The sequence below is a fragment of the Diabrotica virgifera genome, chromosome 2 (assembly GCF_917563875.1).
Source record: "Diabrotica virgifera virgifera chromosome 2, PGI_DIABVI_V3a".
NCBI lineage: Eukaryota > Metazoa > Arthropoda > Insecta > Coleoptera > Chrysomelidae > Diabrotica > Diabrotica virgifera.
This window is the reverse complement of record NC_065444.1, coordinates 169302630-169325570: the sequence shown is the minus strand read 5'-3', so window position 1 is coordinate 169325570 and position 22941 is coordinate 169302630. Positions and strand designations below refer to the sequence as shown.

At 34.4% G+C, this 22941-nt stretch overlaps 1 protein-coding gene across 1 annotated transcript; it reads right to left on the bottom strand.

Moving 5' to 3' along the window:
- Positions 1–11365: 11365 nt before the first annotated feature.
- LOC114338718 (uncharacterized) lies at positions 11366–16265 on the bottom strand. The gene is made up of 2 exons (XM_050642900.1): positions 15858–16265; positions 11366–15228 (listed from the first exon to the last, which is right to left on the bottom strand). Exon 2 carries the CDS (start codon positions 13028–13030, stop codon positions 11615–11617), a length of 1416 nt encoding a protein of 471 aa, XP_050498857.1. The 5' UTR covers positions 13031–15228; positions 15858–16265; the 3' UTR covers positions 11366–11614.
- Positions 16266–22941: the final 6676 nt, after the last annotated feature.

Here is a 22941-nt window from a genome sequence, read left to right as displayed (position 1 = left end):
CGGGGTCCGGATTTAATGCTACCTATTTCTGGTTGTTTTTTTTTTCTGCAACTATAGTGCTCAACAATTTTATGGAACATATTTGAAAAGTAATGCATTAAAATTATGAATTTTGGTAATAGCTAAATAGCGATTTTATAAATGACCTTAAAAGCGTTTGTTTAGTTTACAACTGCAGTTCTGTACATTTTAAGGCGAATAAAAAAGCTATATATATGGAAAGGCAATGTTTTTTGGCGAATGGTGAATGTTTTTTGGCCACTGTGAGGTTGAATACTTTCTTTGTACACTAAATGAAATATAAATTGTGTATTGTTTTTATATAATTATCAATATTTTAAACACAGCAGTTTTGTAAATTATTGCTGAGAATATTTTAAAAGTTAGAAATATATATTTTGAATGTTAACGTCTTTAACAAGTTTTTAGACATCTTCAGTTTTAGGAAAAGAAGTATCCATGTTTCACAAATGTGGTCTAGAGGTAATAATGTACTCTATCTAAGATGGACCACAAAATTTTTTAAAAACAATTAAGTATAAGGTTACAATATTTGGACGTGTTTCGGCCGAACACGAACCATCATCAGCAACTACAGGAACAACCATGGGAACAACCGACCAACAGAAATGGGAAAGACATACCTACACATTAAAAATTATTTAAAATGTACCGCTTCACACTTTTGTGATTGTGAAAAGTAATTGATAGAAAACTAGTTTGAGGAAGTTCTTTTGTGGAGAATCCATCTTGTGAATATTTAAGCCATCTAGTGAATATTAACTAATTTTTAATGTGTATGTGCATTTAACTTGATCGAGCTTTACTGATTCTTTTCTCGTTCCTATTGGTTGGTTGTTCCTGTAATTGCTGATGATGGATCCATATGTTAACCTCATAATTGTTTTTAATAAATTTTGTGGTTCATCTTAAAGAAAGTACAATATTATTATCTTCAGTCTTGTAGATTGTACCTACATAGTTTTTAACTTTCTTAAAATCCAATTAATGAAATTTAGACATTTAAAATAAATACAGTAGGAAAAATGAAAGAATACCCATGAACGATCATATAAAACACGCTGTATTTTCCTGTCACCGTGCGACACAAAAAATTGGCCAGCGCAAGTACAGTGGAACCCCGATAAGTCGACCCCCGATAACTCGGAAGTCCGGCTAACCGGGACCGATTTTCATCAGACAAAACAAAAATTTTTTCATTTCAACTGAGTTTTTTACCAAGAAATAAACAATACTCTATACCAGCGTTTCCCAACCGGTGGGTCGCGACCCACTAGTGGGTCGCGGGCAGATTTCAGGTGGGTCGCTGCGTGGCTCTTACAGTAGCTGAGTGGCGTACAGCGTACATAATTGCGTATCATCATGGGTGAAGGATGGGTCGCGAATATGAAAAAACATCAGAAGGTGGGTCGCCAGATATAAAAGGTTGGTAACCACTGCTCTATACAACTGTATGTAATTTAGATGTACTGTGCATATGTATTTCATGTTTTGGCATTTATAATGGAGTTTATCTCCAAGTATACCGTATTTTAATAATTTTTACCATATTCTCCGGCTAACCCGGATTTTCGATAACCCGGATCGGCCGCTGTCCCGATTAATCCGACTTATCGAGGTTCCACTGTACATGTAATAATTATTGTTACATGTACTTCATCATCCAGCCTCAAAAGTCCACTGCTGAACATAGGCCTCCTCCCCTCGTTTCCAACCCCATCTATCCTGCGCCGCCCTCATCCAGTTTTTATTTACCTTTCTTAAGTCGTCAGTCCATCTTGTAGGCGGTCGACCGACGCTTCTCTTGTCTTCTCTTGGCCTCCATTCCAATAACCTCTTCGTCCATCGCCCATCTGTCATTCTGGCTACGTGTCCTGCCCATCTCCACTTCAACCTGGCTATCCTCTCGATGACGTCAGTCACCTTTGTTCTTCTCCTGATTTCTTCGTTTCTGATTTTGTCTCGCAGAGTTATTCCTAACATTGACCGCTCCATTCTTCTCTGCGTGACTCTTAGTTTGGTAGCCGAGGCTTTAGTTAAGGTAAGTGTTTCTGATCCGTACGTCAAGACTGGGAGGACGCACTGATCGAATACCTTTCTCTTTAGACATGTGGGTAACTCACTTTTAAAAGTTTCTCTCAGTTTTCCAAATGCTGCCCACCCAAGACCGATTCTTCTCTTCAGCTCATGAGTCTGGTTATCCCTGCCAATCGTAATTTCATGTCCCAGGTATTTATATCTATCTACGAGTTCTATTTCCTTCCCACCAATACTGATGTTCTGGTTGGGTACCAAATTTGTCATTATTTTTGTTTTTGAGATGTTTATATTTAAACCAACATTTTCTGTAGCTACAACGAGTTCTTGTACCATCTCTCTTGCCATACCTAGATCCTCAGCTACTATGACTATATCATCGGCGAAACGTAAGTTGTTTAGGTATTCTCCATCTATTTTTATTCCCTTTGTCATCCAATCCAAACTCTTGAAAGCATGTTCTAAGACCGTATTAAAAAGTTTAGGTGACATTGGGTCTCCTTGTCTAACCCCCCGTTCTATTTTTATGCGATTACTGTTAGTATGTAAGTTGACAGTGGTTGTTGCCTGTAAGTATATTTTGTGTAATAATTTTGTATACCTATAATCTAGCCTGCATTCTTTAAGCGCCTGTAATATTTTGCTAAGTTCAACTGTATCAAAGGCTTTATGAAAATCGATAAAAACTAGAACTAGGGGTTTATTGTATTCCACTACTTTCTCTATCAGGGTTTTTATACTTTGTAGATGGTCATTTGTTCCGTAATTTTTTCGGAATCCTGCCTGTTCTCTTGGTTGATAAGTCTCTAACTTTCTTTCCATTCTCTTAACTATTATTCGCGTAAATAACTTATATAAATGGCTGAGGAGGCTAATCGGTCTGTAATTCTCTAAATTGGCTTTGTCTCCTGCTTTGTGTAATAGAATCATAGTAGCGTTGTTCCAGTCTGTTGGAATATTGGCGTTGTGAAGGCAGATATTGAAAAGTTGTTTAATTTTTTCAAGTAGTATATTTCCTCCAATTTTTAGTGCTTCTGATACTATTCCATCTTCACCTGGGGTTCGATTATTTTTCATTTTCTTCAGAGCTACATGTACTTGCACTGGACAATTTTCTTTGTGACACGGTGACAGGAAAATACAGCGTGTTTTATATGTTCGTTCATGGGTATTCTTTCATTTTTCCGACTGTATTCATAGTACAAAATGGTAATTAACATGTCTGTAGTGTTTTGGCGAAGGTTTATATAACCGTTTAACATAATTTTTTTGAAAGAAGAACATTTTGAAAGGAGAACATTTTGAAAGTTTGCATCATGTTTTGCCAATCCAAAAACGAAAAATAATCAACCTAAGAAATCAAGTAACATATCAAGTTGTAACAAAAATACTACTTTGCAGTAGTATTTGTTGAACTAAAATGATAAGATGGAAAGACAGAGGCAAACTGAATAGAGTTGGCTAGCTATAGATGCAAGAGAGCAACTTGACACTCAAGGATGGATACGGCTCGTTTGCATGCCTGTCGAAGAACAGTAGCTCAACCTAAAGAGAGATGATGACTAGAAAAAGGGAAATCTTTTAAGATAAAAATATATGTTCAGAAAATAAATTAGATAAATATAATAATATAATAAAAATGGAAGAATATAAAAGATAAATAAAATAGATTGAATTATGGGCGCCAGAAGTTGGAATGGACCAAACTTCCAGGTATCTTACACTGCTGTTAAATAGTAAATATATTAAATTCAAAAATGGGAAAAAAAATAATTGATATACAAAACAAATAAATATTTATTAAATATAACTACTTAGATTTTTGACAACCTCTGAGTTAGAAAAATACAAACTATGTAACTCTAAAATGACAATGGGAAATAATTACCTATAGTAATATAAATATAATCTATAGTTACATTAGTAATGGAGTAGCTCTTATATGGAGCATACCCCCAACTTACATATACTAGGTTAAATAACAACCTTCACCAAATAATTGTACGATTGCAATACGTACAGCAACGTTAAACCCTATAGAACTAATGAACCAGAATATAATTAAGGGAGGATTATTCACAATGAATAATTTCCGTAGCTCTCAAAGAGTTAAATAGGCACTAGCCTCATTAAGGTGAACCTACGGTCTACTTGATATATAAAAATCAGTTGCTTCGACACGTAGTCACTAAAAAATATAACAAGTAAAATGGATAGCTATTCAAAGGGAATAGCGTCCAAAGATATAATTAGAAATTGATTAAATGAATTTAAGTAAAGTTAAGCAAATAAGTTAAATAATTATGATTGACTAAAGAAAGATTAAAGTTATATGAATAAGTTAATAAATTAAGCAAATTAAGAGGACAAAGTATATAAATTTAAATTGATAAGTGGAGACAAGCAAGGTTAGTACTAAAAATATAAAGTTAATTAAGTAAATAAATGGTACAAGTAAATTTCAGGTAATATATAAAGGTAAAGAGAATCTCATATGGGGAAAAGATGATCTGAGCTCAAACCTCTTTGACCAGAGAGTTTACTGGTTTGGGGAACACTATCAACTATTATAGATATATAAAAACAATATGCAACTTAAATATTGAAACAAAATATGTGCGATAAACTATAAAACTTAATCATCAAAATAAATGTCCCGAGTCTTATACAAAAAATGAATGTGGTGTAATAGTGGAAGTGACAATCACTAGCAGATACCAAGTGTCCCAAAACAAACCCTATATGGTCCCCGAGAGTGTCCTTGCTACGGATTCCAAAATCCCTGGTAGGCGAATTAGCACAGGGATGGTGCTAGCTTGTACCAATTAATATACCGATGCCCTTCTGGGGTGCAGAGGGCAGGATACAAAGTAGGTATGTGGGAGGTTCTCCAGGCTGGTCTCCAAATGACCTGGCTTGGCGTAGAACGGTTGCTCCCAGTTGTGAGGGGAGCTGACGGACTGGTTACAGTTTAAGATTTCCCCCAAGTGGCTAAAAACAAACATGTCCCGTTTTAGTTTCAATGTCAGAATCTAAGGAAAGGTCAAAGAGCCAAAGGAAAAGAAATGAGATATCTTTTTTTCAGAATGAACAACAAAAAGATCATTAGCAAAAACAATGATGGATTTGACCTTGATTCACATTACACACATTAATTTGGGATTTAACTTTAAATTCAATATTTAATACAGAATATGATTTTTATCTGAAAAATATGTCTATAAAGGGTATTTTTTTATTATTAAAAATGGTATGGGATAATGTAATGTGTTGTAAATTTTAAGAAAAATACTGGCTTTTGGAACGAATTTAAGGTGGCTAGAATACACACAATCTAATAGAATAGAGAATAATGAATGTAATCTGTAAAATTTGAATTCAATATTATGAGGTTGACATAACCACACAAATCAAATGATATAATTTACAGGATATGTGACAAGATAATCTTCATCTGAGTGTATATTTTCGAACTATGGATATAATTAAAGATACTAAATTCAAAGAACAACTCCGATTCATACATTTACAGAAATAAATTCAATAGGAATTTAATATGACATGATAGCGGCCATATTCGTTCCTTTTTCTCAACCTTTTTAAGAGTAAAAAAAATTTACCGGATGACATGACTTCCAATTCCTCCGGGATCTCCCAAAACTTAGTCTCCTAGCTTCTCCAAAACACCACCAATAATTTGCCACTAAATATCACTTATAAAAGCTTGAAACTATTGTATTAAAATTTCCGTCCTTTTCAATCAGTCATCCGCCACTTTTCCGTTCTAGCGTACCAAGCGAAGTGTCAATTATTTCCCGTCGTTAGACGAGAAGCCCCACAGAACGAAACTCACATGACAGCGAATGGTGTCTAATACCAACTGAAGTACTTGTGCCAACTAATAGTTAAGTATGACGTCAGTCAAAGATTTATTTTAGTTAGATCTTATTATTTTTAAGTATAATTTAATGACAAACCGTTATTAAAATTTAAATAAAATAACTATAAAGATAATTAAAGTTAACGGACTGTTATATTCCCCTTCTACTCGGAGAAAAAAAAAATTTTAAGCAAAAATTTTTTTTTTAATTCAAAATATTAATAACCAAGTGGTAATAATCTATCATTCTACGTTGACCCGCAAGATTACAAGTAACCACAAATTAAGGATCAGGGAAAGGATGATCACTACACCAAAACTATGAATCGGAAAAGATGACTCGAAGTCATATTAAAATGTCATCGACATTTTGTCTGCAAACCAAAACATAAGCTAAATAATGTACTAAAGTTCATAATGACAAATAAATGTCGAATTGGCACTAAATGCAAAATTGAACAATCCATGGACATCAAATTTATAAAGAGTATATCCAAGGACGAACAACCAGGCAAAGGTATGAGCCAATTCGCACCATAACACAAGTAAATATACTAAAGTAAGACAAAAGAAATCAACAACTGAAATAAGTGAAGAATCGAACACTTCATCCAAAATTGAACTACCAATGGACACCAGATTCGTAATAGCATATCCAGAGAAGAACAATCAGGAATATTTATGGAACAATTCTCACCAGTGCCAAATAATACAAATAGTAAGCATATCAAAGTTATCCAAAAACTCATTAATCAAAATAAATGTGGAATCGGACACTTAATCCAAAGTCGGACTATCAATGGACACCAGATTCATAAAGCATATCCACAGAAGGACGACCAGGAAGATTTATGGACCAATTCACACCAATACTAAATCACATAAATTAATTAGGCCTATGTACAACCACAACCGGTAATACGAGCCTATACAACCAAATAAACAAAATAAGTGAGGACTCGGACGCTTTATCCAAAATCGGACTATCAATGGACACCAGATTTATAGGAGCATATCCAAAGAAGAACGATCAGGAAGATTTGTGTACCAATTCTCACTAATACTAAATAAACTAAATTAGGTCCATCGACTCAAGTAAGTCGTTGACTAACTAAAATTGGTCCGTGCTGTTGTTCACTAGCTATAGCTATAGCTGATAACGTACCAATTGTAATAAAAAAAAATCTAAAAGGTGAACTGACAAGGTCTATGACACCATGATAAATGATAGAAAAAAAATATGACAAGAACGAGCAACCAATTTGGAATAAAACTGTAGATTCATACGTTCTTGCATACATAGAATTATCCAGGAAATATTCCTGAATCTCAACAACAAACTAATGCCTCAGGAAAGAAGAGGAAATCTACTAAAATAAGCAATTCATTTGTCCAAACACCTCAAATACTAAAAGGAACCTACTACCTATGAAGTATGGGACATAATGTAAACTAAATATTCCCTATCAAATGCTAAAAAATGTAACTGGAATGATTGGAATAATTACACAAGGATGGTCAGGACATGTGGCCAACATTTCCTGACCAGAAATATTTTGATGAATAAACATCTGCGTACTCTGCTATGAAAACATAGGTTACGAAATCGGATAGCAGTGATCAGTTGCTGAATTTCGAACCCACGCATTCACTAGGTTACCTAGGAACCCAAATTACAGAGCATTGGCAGACTAGTTCTTAAGAAGAAATCCATACATACATCAGAATTCCAAACTAATTCCAGAATCATACTGTGTAGGGCATAAGGATATAAATTATTATAAAGTATTTAGGATATCTGTGACAAATGTTGATAAAGTAAACCAATATAAAATTAAGAACCACCCCATCTTTCCAATATGGCAAATCTAATAACAAGATAATAAAAGATACATATAAAAAAAAATAGTATGTAGTCAAATATCAAAAATACAACACACAACCTGAGATAAGTAGTGTATAATATTCTTAGTTCCATAGTTCCATACCAAATATCAATATTAAACCAACGTACTTGCATGAGCTTACATATTCAAATATATAAATATACAATAATCAACAACCCTTCTATGCTAAGGGGTAGGTGCACAATCTAAAAATTACAAGTAGGATTTTATTAACTGGGTAATCCTACTAACAGTATTAATAATTAATAATGTTGATGCATAATAATTAAAATGCAACATTAATAATGAAAAAAAATGATAAGCTCATACATAAGCGTACTAAAAAAAATAATTAACCTAATGATTCATAAATTGGAAGTCATCTAACAACCATGCCAAAAGATAAAAATGGAGATATGTACCTGCTCTATCTGGTGAATAAAATATTAAACCAAAATACTGAATCTTAATAAGGATCGAGCTAAAGACAAATAGAGGAAGAAGTTAGCTCAAACAACCCTATAAAGTTAATCTTCTTCCGAAGATGATGAATCAACCTCATCCATGGTGTTATCAGGCAGTAAATCCTTTATGTGAAATTGTCCAATTCGTTTGTTAGTCGAATTGTCCTTCAATTCATACACTAAAGGAGATATTACCTTCACAACCGTACAGGGAATATATTTCTGGCAAAATTTTGCCGAAATAGCATCACCCTTATTAGACTTTACAAAGTTTCGCTTCAACACTCTATCTCCAACGAAGAATCGCAGATCTCTTTTCCTCAAGTTATACTGCTGCTGGTTCCTTAGATAGGAAGTTTTTAACTTCTTCCGAATGTCAGAAAAAATTTGAGGTAGAGTCTGGAGATCTTCTAAGCGATGAAGGTTATCGGATATCTGAGGGAGATTTGTGGAAGTGTCGGAAATTGTACCAAAATAGTCACCAGATAAAGCAACATTTCTACCAAAATTGAGATATGCAGGAGAACATTGGGTAACCTCATGGACAGAGGTCCTTATGGCTTGAGCTATGGAATGGATATATTGATCCCAAGCTCTGTGATCTGGGAATGTATAGGACCTTAGGGCGGTGACGATACTGCGATTCACTCTCTCAGTATGATTGGCTTGAGGATGGTAGGCAGCATTATAAAAGGTCTTCTGGACCTTATATTTAGCTAAAAGATCTTTAAAAGCCTTCGACACAAACTGAGGACCATTGTCACATGACACAATTTGGGGAACACCAAACAACAAAAAGACTTGTTCCTCTAAATATTTCAGAATGGCTGGAGTTGTGGCCTGACGAAGAGGACAAACTACAGGAAATTTGGTGAAATAATCCACAACTACCAAGCAGTAAGTATTACCCTTATAACTACGAGGATAGGGTCCAATGAGATCCAACGAGATCATCTGCCAAGGAAAATTAATGTTCCTAAAGGAACCCATGAGTCCAGCTTGTGGTAAATTACTGGGTTTACAAGTCGCACAAACTAAACACTTAGAAATATACTTTTTGATAGACTTGCGCATGCCAGGCCAATAATATAATTCGGCAATACGATGAAAAGTTTTATAAAAACCAAAATGTCCAGCAGTAACTTCATCATGAAACATACGTAATATGTTCTCCCTATTTGGCGTAGGTACAACTATTTTCCAATCTGACATATTGGATAAGGTCTCTATAGGACTTAAGATATGTTTGTACAGTATATTGTTCTCTACCTTAAAATCAGGATAATTTTGTGGGTCTTGAGTAACCCTATCAATCATATTCTGATACCACTCGTCAGGAGTTAAGGTGGACAAATCTAAGACATTAAGATCATGGACACGGGAAAGAGCATCAGCAACCACTACACCGTTGGCCTTTCGATGAACAATCTTATATGAATAGGCAGCCAGTTTGCATATCCATCGGGAAAGTCTCTGAGATGGGTTTTTCATACTATGAAGCCATACCAAGGAACTGTGGTCCGTAATTATGGTGAAATTACGGCCCTCTAAATAATAACGAAATGCTTCCAACCCATGTATGATAGCTAAGAGTTCTTTCTCAGTGGTGGAATAGTTTTTCTGGGCCTTATTCAATTTCTTACTCGTGTAAGCTATGGGATGTTCCGAGCCATCTTTCAACTGGAACAATACGCCACCAGAAGCAGTATTAGAGCAATCAGTCATCAAATAAAAATGCTCATTAAAATTAGGTGACATCATGACTGGTGCGCTAGTTAAAGCCTCTTTAACGCGCCTAAAAGCTTCATCAGCCTCAGGAGTCCAGGTAATGGTCTGCCCCTTTTTCCTGTTCTTCAAAAGATCCGTAAGAGGTGACAACAAGGTAGAGTATGAAGGTACAAACCGGCGATAATATCCACACATTCCCAATATCCTACGGACTTGGGTGGTGGTCTTAGGTATAGGAAAATTCTTAATAGCAACTATTTTCTCAGGATCAGTCCTTAGACCCTGATTATCAACAACATAACCCAAAAACTTAAGACTAGGGCGACAAAACTGACACTTATCCAGATTAATTGTTAGATTAGCTTCCTTAAGACGTAAAAACAATTTATCTAAAATTTCCATATGAAGGGAAAAATCAGGAGTGACTACTAAAATATCGTCCAAATAATAGAAAACATAGGGCTCTAACTGTGGACCAATGACTAAATCCATCAGACGACACATTGTCTGAGGAGCAGAAACAAGACCGAAAGGCATGGTGACAAACTGGAATAATCCTTTACCACTGACAGCAAAAGCAGTATATTTCTTGCTCTCTTCACTCAGTGGGATCTGTAAAAAGGCCTTAGACAAATCAATCGAAGAGATGTATTTGGCATTCTGAAGTTTGCTCAAAATCACGTCGATTCGGGGAATTGGATAAGCATCCCTGTTAGTGGTGATACTGTTTAGTTTTCGACCATCAAAGCAGATCCTGAAGGATCCATCCTTCTTCTTTGTTAACCAGAGTGGGGAACAATAGGACGACGTTGAATGTTCTATGATATTTAAAGCAAGCATCGAATCTACTTCTTTTTCTAAATCTGCCTGCCAGGCTTGAGGTATGGGATACTGATATAATCTGAAAGGAGTAGGATTTCCCACCTCAATAGTGTGAGATATTAATGAAGTACGACCTAGTTTGTCATTTGAAGAAATAGTAGTAAACTGAGAGATCATATTCTCCAATTGCCTTTGTTCAGAACTAGATAAACTGGAAAAATCATGAATAGCACTAAGGGTAGACAGATTAAATTCAGATATGGAAAAAGAAAAATCAGAACAACTTAAGGTGCTATTAAAAGCATTGAAGAAGTCCATACCTAAAATTATAGAATTCTGTACAGAAGGAATAACATAAAATGTAATTTTCCTACATAAATTTGCCACTGTGATTTCAATTTGGAGTTTGCCTGTAATAGATTGGACTGTACCATCTGCAGTAGATACTTGCAAAGATGAAATGGGCATAATGGGAATATTAGCATTTTTCAATAAATTTAATGAATGTGCTCCTATCAATGAAATATTAGAGCCACTATCTAATAAAGCTAAACACGATTGTCCTAAAATTTGAATAGGTAGATATGGCCTATTATCATTTTGTTTCCTAACTAATAAAGAGTTAATATCTAAATCTAAAATATTTGGTTGGATACAACCATTATATGGAACTACTTCACCATCAAAATTATTATTATACTTAACACTACCAATTAAAGAATTTGTGGCTTTGCAACCCTGTGAAACATGTGCGTTCAACGTATCATGACTAAAACTTAATTTCTGGACTGATTTTGATTTGTGGTGTGTGCTTGTTTCCTGAACGATGCCTTCTTCCCTTTCCGATTGGAAGATGGGTTTGAGTTGCTTGGTGTGCTTGGGCCAGCTGTCTCGTTTTCTGATGGGGTTTGATTCCCTGATTGGGTGTTGGACGGAGAAACGCTCAGGGGACGGACCTCCGACATTTCGTTTCCCGAACACTTGAAACAATTTCTTTTGAGGGTATTTTCCCTACCACAACCGTGGCAGAAAATACGAGTTTGAGGGATATCACAATCATTGAACTTATGATTAGACTGGTGACAATTCCAGCAAACAACGGAACTAAAAACAGAAACATTACGTTCAGGGCCCTTATTTTGCCAAGAACGTTGTCTAAAGGAAGTTGGCTGAGAAGAAGAATTAGAAGAGGGTCGAGATGTGGATGGAGGCTGAGAAGACCAGGATAACGTTTCCTCCAAACGTTTGCACTTTACAGTGAGGTCATCAATACTCTGGATGTCCATAAGAGCTAACTGCTGATGATAAAAGGGCAGTAAACATTTTAAGATGATTTTTATTTTGGACAAATCAGATAACGGAGTATCTAAACGGCTACACATGCCTAATATAGTGTTAATGAACATAGTGACAGACTCTCCTGGTTTCTGCTTACGGTTTTTGATTTCATCCAAGAGATCATCCTGGTATGAGTAAGGAAGAAAATCTGACTTCAACTTGCGAACCAGATCAGACCAACAAGATAAATTACCTCTATTATTCATGAACCAGGTAAAAGCAGGACCGGTAAACAATTCAGCTGAAGCAGCAAACAAATTTTCTTCAGAGACACCTCTAGATACTCGAAGACATTCGACCTTTTCTAAAAATGAAATCACATCCGTGTGCTGTTTTTCACCGGAAAATAAAACACCCCATTTGTGTACTTGAACGGGTTTGGAGTATGTAAAACTAGGAACGACACTGACTGGAGCATTAGGAGTAGATGTGGCTATGGGGTTAACTTTAGAATCAAGCTCACCCTCCAATGTAAGGATTTTAAGAGAAACAGACTTTTTAAAAGATTCCTGCTCTTCCGTAGTACACTGTAACAAGTGTACTCGGCCAGAAATATGAGCTAGACGAGATATTAATCTAACATATTCATTGTCCTGTACAGTTCCCCTAAACTTCTCTATTTTCTTCGACAAGCTATCCAACGTTTCGGATATTCCTTTCCGTTGGTCCTCAAAAGGGATATGTACAGCCGAAAGTTGGGTGAAACTCCTATTGCCTTCTTCTTGCTTCAAAGCACCCCGCAGAAGATTGCGTTTCCTATCGACAGTTGCCGACTCCTCTGGTACTACGTCCCTAATTTTCAACTCATAGTCCAATTCGTCCACCAGAAGATGTTCAACTTTAAAAGCACACATGATGAAAGCAAAAATTATTGACAAGCAATCCAAAGGTCAGAAATATGAAATATACTTAAGTTTGTACGCAAAATATATAAGTACGGAGAAAATATTAGCAACACACCAACAAAATCAAAAATGGCCAGCAAAATATATGTATCAAATAAATAAAGTAAATAAGGTATAATCAAGTAAATATAGTACCTAAATATTGAAAAAAAAATTAATTATTATACTTGTACTAGAAAAAAAAATATGTAAGTATTAACGATTACTGTACGTACAAATACAACACTGGCTGAAAGAGTAAAATAATATAATCTAATAGATGCTAGTTACTTATACTTCGTTTCAAATTCAACCCAGAATGTAAGCTGTATGACAAAACTATAAACGAGGTTTCAAAATCTCAACTAATTAATAGATACAGCAGTGACAGTATACCTGTTAAGTATTAATAAGTAATTAAAAACAAAATAAATCAGAACAGAATGTATAAAAAGATATCAGAAGGAAATAATATAAATAAAAGAAAAAAAAATGAACTAAAAGAACTACTGTCTTAGAACCTATAAAAGGTTGGCACCAAGTTGGGCTGCCGATGTAACAAAAATACTACTTTGCAGTAGTATTTGTTGAACTAAAATGATAAGATGGAAAGACAGAGGCAAACTGAATAGAGTTGGCTAGCTATAGATGCAAGAGAGCAACTTGACACTCAAGGATGGATACGGCTCGTTTGCATGCCTGTCGAAGAACAGTAGCTCAACCTAAAGAGAGATGATGACTAGAAAAAGGGAAATCTTTTAAGATAAAAATATATGTTCAGAAAATAAATTAGATAAATATAATAATATAATAAAAATGGAAGAATATAAAAGATAAATAAAATAGATTGAATTATGGGCGCCAGAAGTTGGAATGGACCAAACTTCCAGGTATCTTACACTGCTGTTAAATAGTAAATATATTAAATTCAAAAATGGGAAAAAAAATAATTGATATACAAAACAAATAAATATTTATTAAATATAACTACTTAGATTTTTGACAACCTCTGAGTTAGAAAAATACAAACTATGTAACTCTAAAATGACAATGGGAAATAATTACCTATAGTAATATAAATATAATCTATAGTTACATTAGTAATGGAGTAGCTCTTATATGGAGCATACCCCCAACTTACATATACTAGGTTAAATAACAACCTTCACCAAATAATTGTACGATTGCAATACGTACAGCAACGTTAAACCCTATAGAACTAATGAACCAGAATATAATTAAGGGAGGATTATTCACAATGAATAATTTCCGTAGCTCTCAAAGAGTTAAATAGGCACTAGCCTCATTAAGGTGAACCTACGGTCTACTTGATATATAAAAATCAGTTGCTTCGACACGTAGTCACTAAAAAATATAACAAGTAAAATGGATAGCTATTCAAAGGGAATAGCGTCCAAAGATATAATTAGAAATTGATTAAATGAATTTAAGTAAAGTTAAGCAAATAAGTTAAATAATTATGATTGACTAAAGAAAGATTAAAGTTATATGAATAAGTTAATAAATTAAGCAAATTAAGAGGACAAAGTATATAAATTTAAATTGATAAGTGGAGACAAGCAAGGTTAGTACTAAAAATATAAAGTTAATTAAGTAAATAAATGGTACAAGTAAATTTCAGGTAATATATAAAGGTAAAGAGAATCTCATATGGGGAAAAGATGATCTGAGCTCAAACCTCTTTGACCAGAGAGTTTACTGGTTTGGGGAACACTATCAACTATTATAGATATATAAAAACAATATGCAACTTAAATATTGAAACAAAATATGTGCGATAAACTATAAAACTTAATCATCAAAATAAATGTCCCGAGTCTTATACAAAAAATGAATGTGGTGTAATAGTGGAAGTGACAATCACTAGCAGATACCAAGTGTCCCAAAACAAACCCTATATGGTCCCCGAGAGTGTCCTTGCTACGGATTCCAAAATCCCTGGTAGGCGAATTAGCACAGGGATGGTGCTAGCTTGTACCAATTAATATACCGATGCCCTTCTGGGGTGCAGAGGGCAGGATACAAAGTAGGTATGTGGGAGGTTCTCCAGGCTGGTCTCCAAATGACCTGGCTTGGCGTAGAACGGTTGCTCCCAGTTGTGAGGGGAGCTGACGGACTGGTTACAGTTTAAGATTTCCCCCAAGTGGCTAAAAACAAACATGTCCCGTTTTAGTTTCAATGTCAGAATCTAAGGAAAGGTCAAAGAGCCAAAGGAAAAGAAATGAGATATCTTTTTTTCAGAATGAACAACAAAAAGATCATTAGCAAAAACAATGATGGATTTGACCTTGATTCACATTACACACATTAATTTGGGATTTAACTTTAAATTCAATATTTAATACAGAATATGATTTTTATCTGAAAAATATGTCTATAAAGGGTATTTTTTTATTATTAAAAATGGTATGGGATAATGTAATGTGTTGTAAATTTTAAGAAAAATACTGGCTTTTGGAACGAATTTAAGGTGGCTAGAATACACACAATCTAATAGAATAGAGAATAATGAATGTAATCTGTAAAATTTGAATTCAATATTATGAGGTTGACATAACCACACAAATCAAATGATATAATTTACAGGATATGTGACAAGATAATCTTCATCTGAGTGTATATTTTCGAACTATGGATATAATTAAAGATACTAAATTCAAAGAACAACTCCGATTCATACATTTACAGAAATAAATTCAATAGGAATTTAATATGACATGATAGCGGCCATATTCGTTCCTTTTTCTCAACCTTTTTAAGAGTAAAAAAAATTTACCGGATGACATGACTTCCAATTCCTCCGGGATCTCCCAAAACTTAGTCTCCTAGCTTCTCCAAAACACCACCAATAATTTGCCACTAAATATCACTTATAAAAGCTTGAAACTATTGTATTAAAATTTCCGTCCTTTTCAATCAGTCATCCGCCACTTTTCCGTTCTAGCGTACCAAGCGAAGTGTCAATTATTTCCCGTCGTTAGACGAGAAGCCCCACAGAACGAAACTCACATGACAGCGAATGGTGTCTAATACCAACTGAAGTACTTGTGCCAACTAATAGTTAAGTATGACGTCAGTCAAAGATTTATTTTAGTTAGATCTTATTATTTTTAAGTATAATTTAATGACAAACCGTTATTAAAATTTAAATAAAATAACTATAAAGATAATTAAAGTTAACGGACTGTTATAAAGTTCTGCCATACCTAATAAGTACCACAGCGGATATATCATATATTGTTATTCTCATTTTTAAAAGTTTTATACCCGAACAGAATTAACAAAAACCCTCAAGGTCACTTGCACCACATTAACGAACGTTTGTCGTGTCTTCTCTGAGCGGTTGTAGACAACTCGGTTTTACTGTACCTTATCATAGACATACCAAACTCTACCAACTTGAAGAAATGTTACTAAATAACATAGCAAATAATCTCATTTTGGCCAAAATCGGACATATCAACCTTTGCCAAGACACTACAGATTTTATCTTTTCTACATTAGTTTCAATGCAAGATGTTTGTTGGAAACTTTATAAATCTGAAAACTATTTTAATTCATTGCACAGTTGAAAAGTACTCATTCTTAACAAGTTGAGGAAGTGAATATAAAAAAACGCACATGACAATTTTACATTACAGTTTACTTAAATTCAAAATTAATGGTTAGTCAAAAGAGGCAGGATCAAATCTGAATCATCTTTACTTTCAAATAAGGGGATAACTCTTTACAAATTGAATTATTGAGTAAAATGACATTTTGTAAAACCTGTCTGAAGTTTGGAAGTTTGCAGTGCAACTCATTCTCATTAGGGAGTTGAGATGTTCATCTGTTAACAGAGATCTGTACCAATTTTTAATAAAGTCCGGATGCGGACAGCTGTCCGCCATTTGGTGACCCCTGGTTTACAGTATACCATGTATTGATTGTGACAAACAATACATTGGCCAAACCACTAGACGAGTTAAAGATCTTATTACCTCACATAAAAGTGATGAATGAATGAAGGTCAATATGGACATCGAGTCGGTAAAAATTTTAGCAAATGAAAAGAACTATTACAAAAGGACTTTTTTTGAAACAGTATTTATTTATCAGAATGATCCAACGATTAATAAAAGAACGTATATTCAGCAATTGTATCGAGAAAACAAAGCTAAGGATATATAAAACGGTAATAAGACCCACAGTGACGTATGGTAGCGAAGTATGGACAATAAAAAAAGCAAATACGGAGAAATTGGAAAGATGGGAAAGGAAGATGCTCAGAGTTATATATGGAGCCAAAAACACGGAGGAAGGTTGGGCACGACGAACAAACAGGGAATTGGAAGAACTGTATAACGAACCAAGCATCAGTCGCTTCATAAAAGCACAGATTGTGAGATGGAAGGGGCACGTGATGAGAATGGAAAGGAAGAGGATGCCAAAGATGATCCTAAAACGGGGCCCAATCACGAAAAGGAGGAAAGGAAGGTCCGGAAAAAGGTGGTTTGATAGTGTACAGGAAGATCTCAGAAACGAGGGAGTTATTGGTTGGGAAGAAAGAGTTACAAACAGGGACTAATGGAGGAGAATTGTAAGTCGATTTAGTAGGCAAGTATTATGACTAGACAAGAAGCCACCCTACCTGATACAAGTGTTGTATTATATGCGCGGTGTGCAAGTATTTGGAGGGGATACGAGAAACGATCGTGCTCGAATAGCTGAGAAATCTTGCAACTTTCTTAAATAATTCATATTGTCAATTAAAATTGTCAAATTTACGTATATTTCATACCTACTGTCATTGAAGAAGAAAAATTATATGTTGCTCACAATATTGATATGATATGCAATTATTATATAAAAGTATATTTAATTAATTGTATTTTGCTTGCAGTACCTACTGCATTTTAATAATTAATTTTATTTACTACATACAATATTGTTTACCTTTTAATAACATAACCTAAATCTTACTTTTTCTTCTTATAATTTTTTTTGGGCTAAGGCCTTGACAATTATCCAGCAAACAGGACTAATATGATTGGCCAATATAATTAAAAGTGCGAAAAAAGTTGCCGAGCTATGACACCAAGTGTTGCTTTTCCGAACTTGCACGGTCCCTATAAAGTAGTATATTATTGTATTGTATCAATTGTATTTTTAGCCCTAGGCCTCGAAGGCCTGTTGAGTTTTTTAAATAAATAATATACAGCAATAGAAAACTTGCATATAAAATTTTAAATTCGAAAAAAATGCTATAAATCACAACAGAACATAATTTTAAACATCAAAGAAAAAAAGGAATGCGTGTGTACTTTGTACGCACGTAAGAATACACGTTATACTTCTAATATGATTTCAACGAAATAAATATACTTTCAACAGATTATTTGTAATTAAAGATTAAACTAATTTTTACTTACTACTTTCCAAAAATATTTACTAAAACAATACTAAAAATAAAAAAAATAGATAACACACAGAATTGAACCAGGGACCTCTCGATCTCCGGTCGAACGCGCTACCACCGAGCTAAACCCCCTTTGCTTTGACAGATTACAAGATTTCTCATACATACTGACAAATTCAATAGACGTGAGATATAAAAATACTTTAAAATTTAAAGTAAATAGTATACTTACTATTATTATAAAATATTTTATTCACGAGGAAGACAAATCCAAAGACACAAAAATTATAATAAATAATACATTTACTAAAAACACTAATATATTCTTTTAATGACTTTTGCGCTGATACATACATAATTTGAAAGATTAGCAACGAACTACATACTGTCTGTCTGCGCATGCGCCAGGCAAGTATAAAATTTCAGCTTCGATCGTAAAGAAGTATAACTTCAAAAAAGTTTTTTGTCTTTCGTTTGACCCCTAAAGAGCATTAAAATCGATGTCCTCGCCATTAATTCATTAGGTTTGGAATTCCTTATGACACTCAGTTTTATAAATATTTTGATAGTTGCTATTTCTGACTAATATTTGAGTGTTTTTGTTAAGACATATATATTATTACAATGACATTGTTAAATCTCAAACATTAATTGTAAATTGTAAACAATAATTCGGGCAATTGTATATTTAATTTGATGGCAGCTGTCCGGGGCCCCCACAAAGCCCCAAACATAAGAGGTTCATTTAAATAGATATTGGCAGGAGATACAGGAACTCGACAATGTATGACAAGTATAAAATGAAGGAGCGTGGGAGTGATAATATTACATTGTTTATGGTTATGTTTTTCACCTTCCACCGGGTGAGTGTATTGCTTCGTTTGTAAATTCCAATCAAGTGTTCGTACACATTTTAGCGACAGAGAATTTTGTGATTGGAAACATGCAGATAGTAGGCTTATGGATCACGAAATGTCTAAAGCACAAGAAAGAATTGGGCGTATTGATACTGAAATAGCAAAACAGGCCGAATAAATAAAGAATTATGGAAAATGGTAACATAAAGACTAATTTTAGTGTTATAAAGTTTATTTGTGAACGAGATTTAGCATTTCGCAGCGAAAATGAGTTTTAGAGTTAATCACAAAATGAAAATTATTTGGGAATACTCCAGTTATTAGCTGAATATGATCAATTTTTGAAGCACCATATTTTAATAAATATTCAAATCCTGGAAGCGGACATGTCAACTATCTTTCATCAACCATATGAGGAAATTGTACATCCGATGGGTCAAAACGTATTAAATGAAGTAGTTTCAAGGATTAAGAAGTCAAAATATTGTTTAGTTCATACAAATCAATTAACTGTGATATTTCGTTACAGAGAAGGTTTCACTCCTGTTGAAAGGTTTACCATATTTTTGCCAAATCGCGGTCATAAAGCAGAAGATGTACTTATTTAATTCTCTAATGACATTTTTGCAAGAACATGATATCGATTTGAAAAACTGACCGTCCTACGTTAATGCGTCAGTTATCAGTGGAAAATACAATGGTGTTTAGGCTTAAATTATAGAACAAAAAGGTACATATCCATACGTGGGTGCTCCATGCTCGGTGTAGCTGCTTAAATAGATACGGCATGCGCTCCCCTACATATAAACAGCAAACCGGTTGAATCGAAGCGGGTGAGCGCCGAGCGGCGATCACCAACGTATCCACTATAGCTGCTACACCGAGCACGGAGCACCCACATATGGATACGTACCTTAATATCTTGGGAGTTGTGGATTCCTTGTGTCGCCCACTCTCTAAATTTAGTTTCAAAAGCTGCAACTGAGTGTTATCATGCATTAGCATAGCACCGCGTTCTTTAATTTCTTAGAAGAACTAGCTATATGTATTTTTCACTTCCTCTACATATAGATACAACTTAACAGAATGTTTAAAAGCTGTGTCTTAAAGCGACAGCTATGCAGACCGTGGCAAAAGTATTATTGTTCCTAAAAGGGCAAATACTACTAGATGGTCATGGAGGTAATGCCGCAAAAGAACTAGTTAAAGGTTATAATCAGATTAAAGGAGCATTATCCAAAATTTCGGAAGACTATGAGCAACAATTTAAAACTCGTAGCATTTCAAATGGTTTGTTGTACCTATAATCGAATGTGTTTACTGGAAACAGAGAGGATATTAGGGAGGACAAACAACACAAGTCGTATTCTTCAAGATCCAAATATTGACCTTAATTCAGGAGTGGCAGCACTTAGATCACTTAAGTATATAAATTTTACAGTCAAGACGTGACAATTTCGAAAGATATGAGAACATCAGAGAAAGTTTAGAACTCAAAATTTTATCGTTATTATAGATCACTTCATTACGTCTAGTCTAAGTCAGAGGCTTTCTGCATATAAATCCATCCATTCCAATTTTGGGTTTTTACATCATTTTGAAAAATTGGAAAATTTAACTCTCAATGAAATTGAAGCTCACTCACTAAAGCTTACCAACATGTATAGCAATGATTTAGATGAAAACTTATGTGTCCATCTGGTACAGTTTGTAAGATTCTTCAATTCATTTAAAGAGGAAATCAGCTCATCAAATATAAGCAAAGAACTTCAAATGCACCAACTGCTAAAAAAAAAAGAATATGAATGATGCTTTTCCAAATGTTGAGGTGACACTTTGTTTATATTTAGTTCTGATGCTAACTAACTGCAGTGGTTAGAGATCATTCTCAAAATGTAAGTTAAATAAAAATCAACTTCGGTCTATGATGGGCCAAGAGTGTTTGGCTCATTCCTCTACAATAAGCATTAGCCGCGATGTCTAAATGCAACTTATGTCCCACATAATCAAGAAATTTTCAATTAAAATATCTCCATAAGTTCCCGGACTATAACCATACATATTACTATTATTTTAAATATTTTACTATACAGCTCTTGTACTTTTTATTATTTAAAATTATATTTATAAAAGTAGATCAATATTTTTTAATGGTAGGGGGTAGGGCCCCCACACCAATTCTGCCCAGGGGCCCCACTGGCTTAAATCCGGCTCTGCTGACACCAATACTAGTGCCACCGCTGAGAAAGAATACATTTAGAATCATTCTCAAGAATCAACTCAACCAGGCAAGATGTGCCTTTAACTTCATTCCTTTATACATTCAACATGTAGTATTATACAGACAAAATCTAATTCGCGTACGAGCCACATATCAGTACAACTACGTTCTCCCGGGGTTGGTTCTACTACCCTGGTGACAGTCGCAGATCAATAAAGTATCTAAGTGCTATAGGTGTTTCTATAACAGACGATCATCCTCCACTGAGCTCGAAGATTAGACAGACATACTCTAAATTAAAATATAATGATGTGACATCACAAGTGTTCGCGGGTTTTTTGGGTCGTTTGAAATGGTTTAAATACACAGCAGATTTTAAATTTGTACTTCTAAGTTATTATGAGTTTTTGAGGCGTGAAATTTTGGAAATCTCATTTTTAAACAAAGCTGAACATTATTATTATTAACCCGGCCTATATACATAGACATTTGAAATAACAAAAGTTGCCGGAAAGCCAAATTTTGGTGGAGAGCTAGGGTTTACCATAACAAATAAAGTTTTAAAAATCCCCATCAATCCCATGTGTACAACAAAAGTTATTCGGGGTCAAAGGTCAAAATTGAGATTTTTTGGATTTTTCTCGAAAACGGTAAGTTTTATCAAAAAAAAAACTTCAAACCAAACTTGTAGATCTTAAAATTCTCTACAAAAATAGTCCTTACGATTTTTTCCTAAGAGTTGCCATTCCCGAGATATCGCGATTCTAAGAGTCACAACAGGTTTGTTCTAGCATCAGTTTCAAACGGTTTGAAACCATCAGCGAATAGTCGACCAGCGCGAGTAGAGGGAATAGCACTGGTGACTGTATTATGTTCTCTCACTGACCAACTGTATGCTGACGGTTTCTGACTAGTTTGACTGTTTGCTAGAACAAAACAATTATACAAATACATGATATGCAAACGTTTCCACACCACCTGTGATAGTGTACTCGGCGCGTTTTTTTACCGTGGTATCTCCTGTAGGCCTACTCCACTAACTGTTTTGACAATTTTAGGATAATTTAAGGAAACAATACCGGTCAAGTTCTAGATATTACCTTATTATTGATATTGCTATTGATTACACTGGTTTACAACCAATTTGCGACTCGAATGCAAAAAGCTGTTTTTGGTTAATTTTTGCTCTCTAAATATGATTAGGATGGTAAAAAGTTCCTAACACGTAAGATTTTTGAGTTATGATTTGTTCAAAAAAATGAGTATTTTACTATTTTTTTTAACAGTCATTTGTAATATATCGGGGCGTATCTTATCAAATTAAGGTTTTTCCTAAAAATTATGCATAATTTCTCAACACTGGGATATCTAATGTCTACGAATA

What these genes read in the sequence shown, in the direction of transcription:
- LOC114338718 (XM_050642900.1), bottom strand. Translation starts at nt 13,030, where the DNA reads ATGTGTGCTTTTAAAGTTGAACATCTTCTGGTGGACGAATTGGACTAT.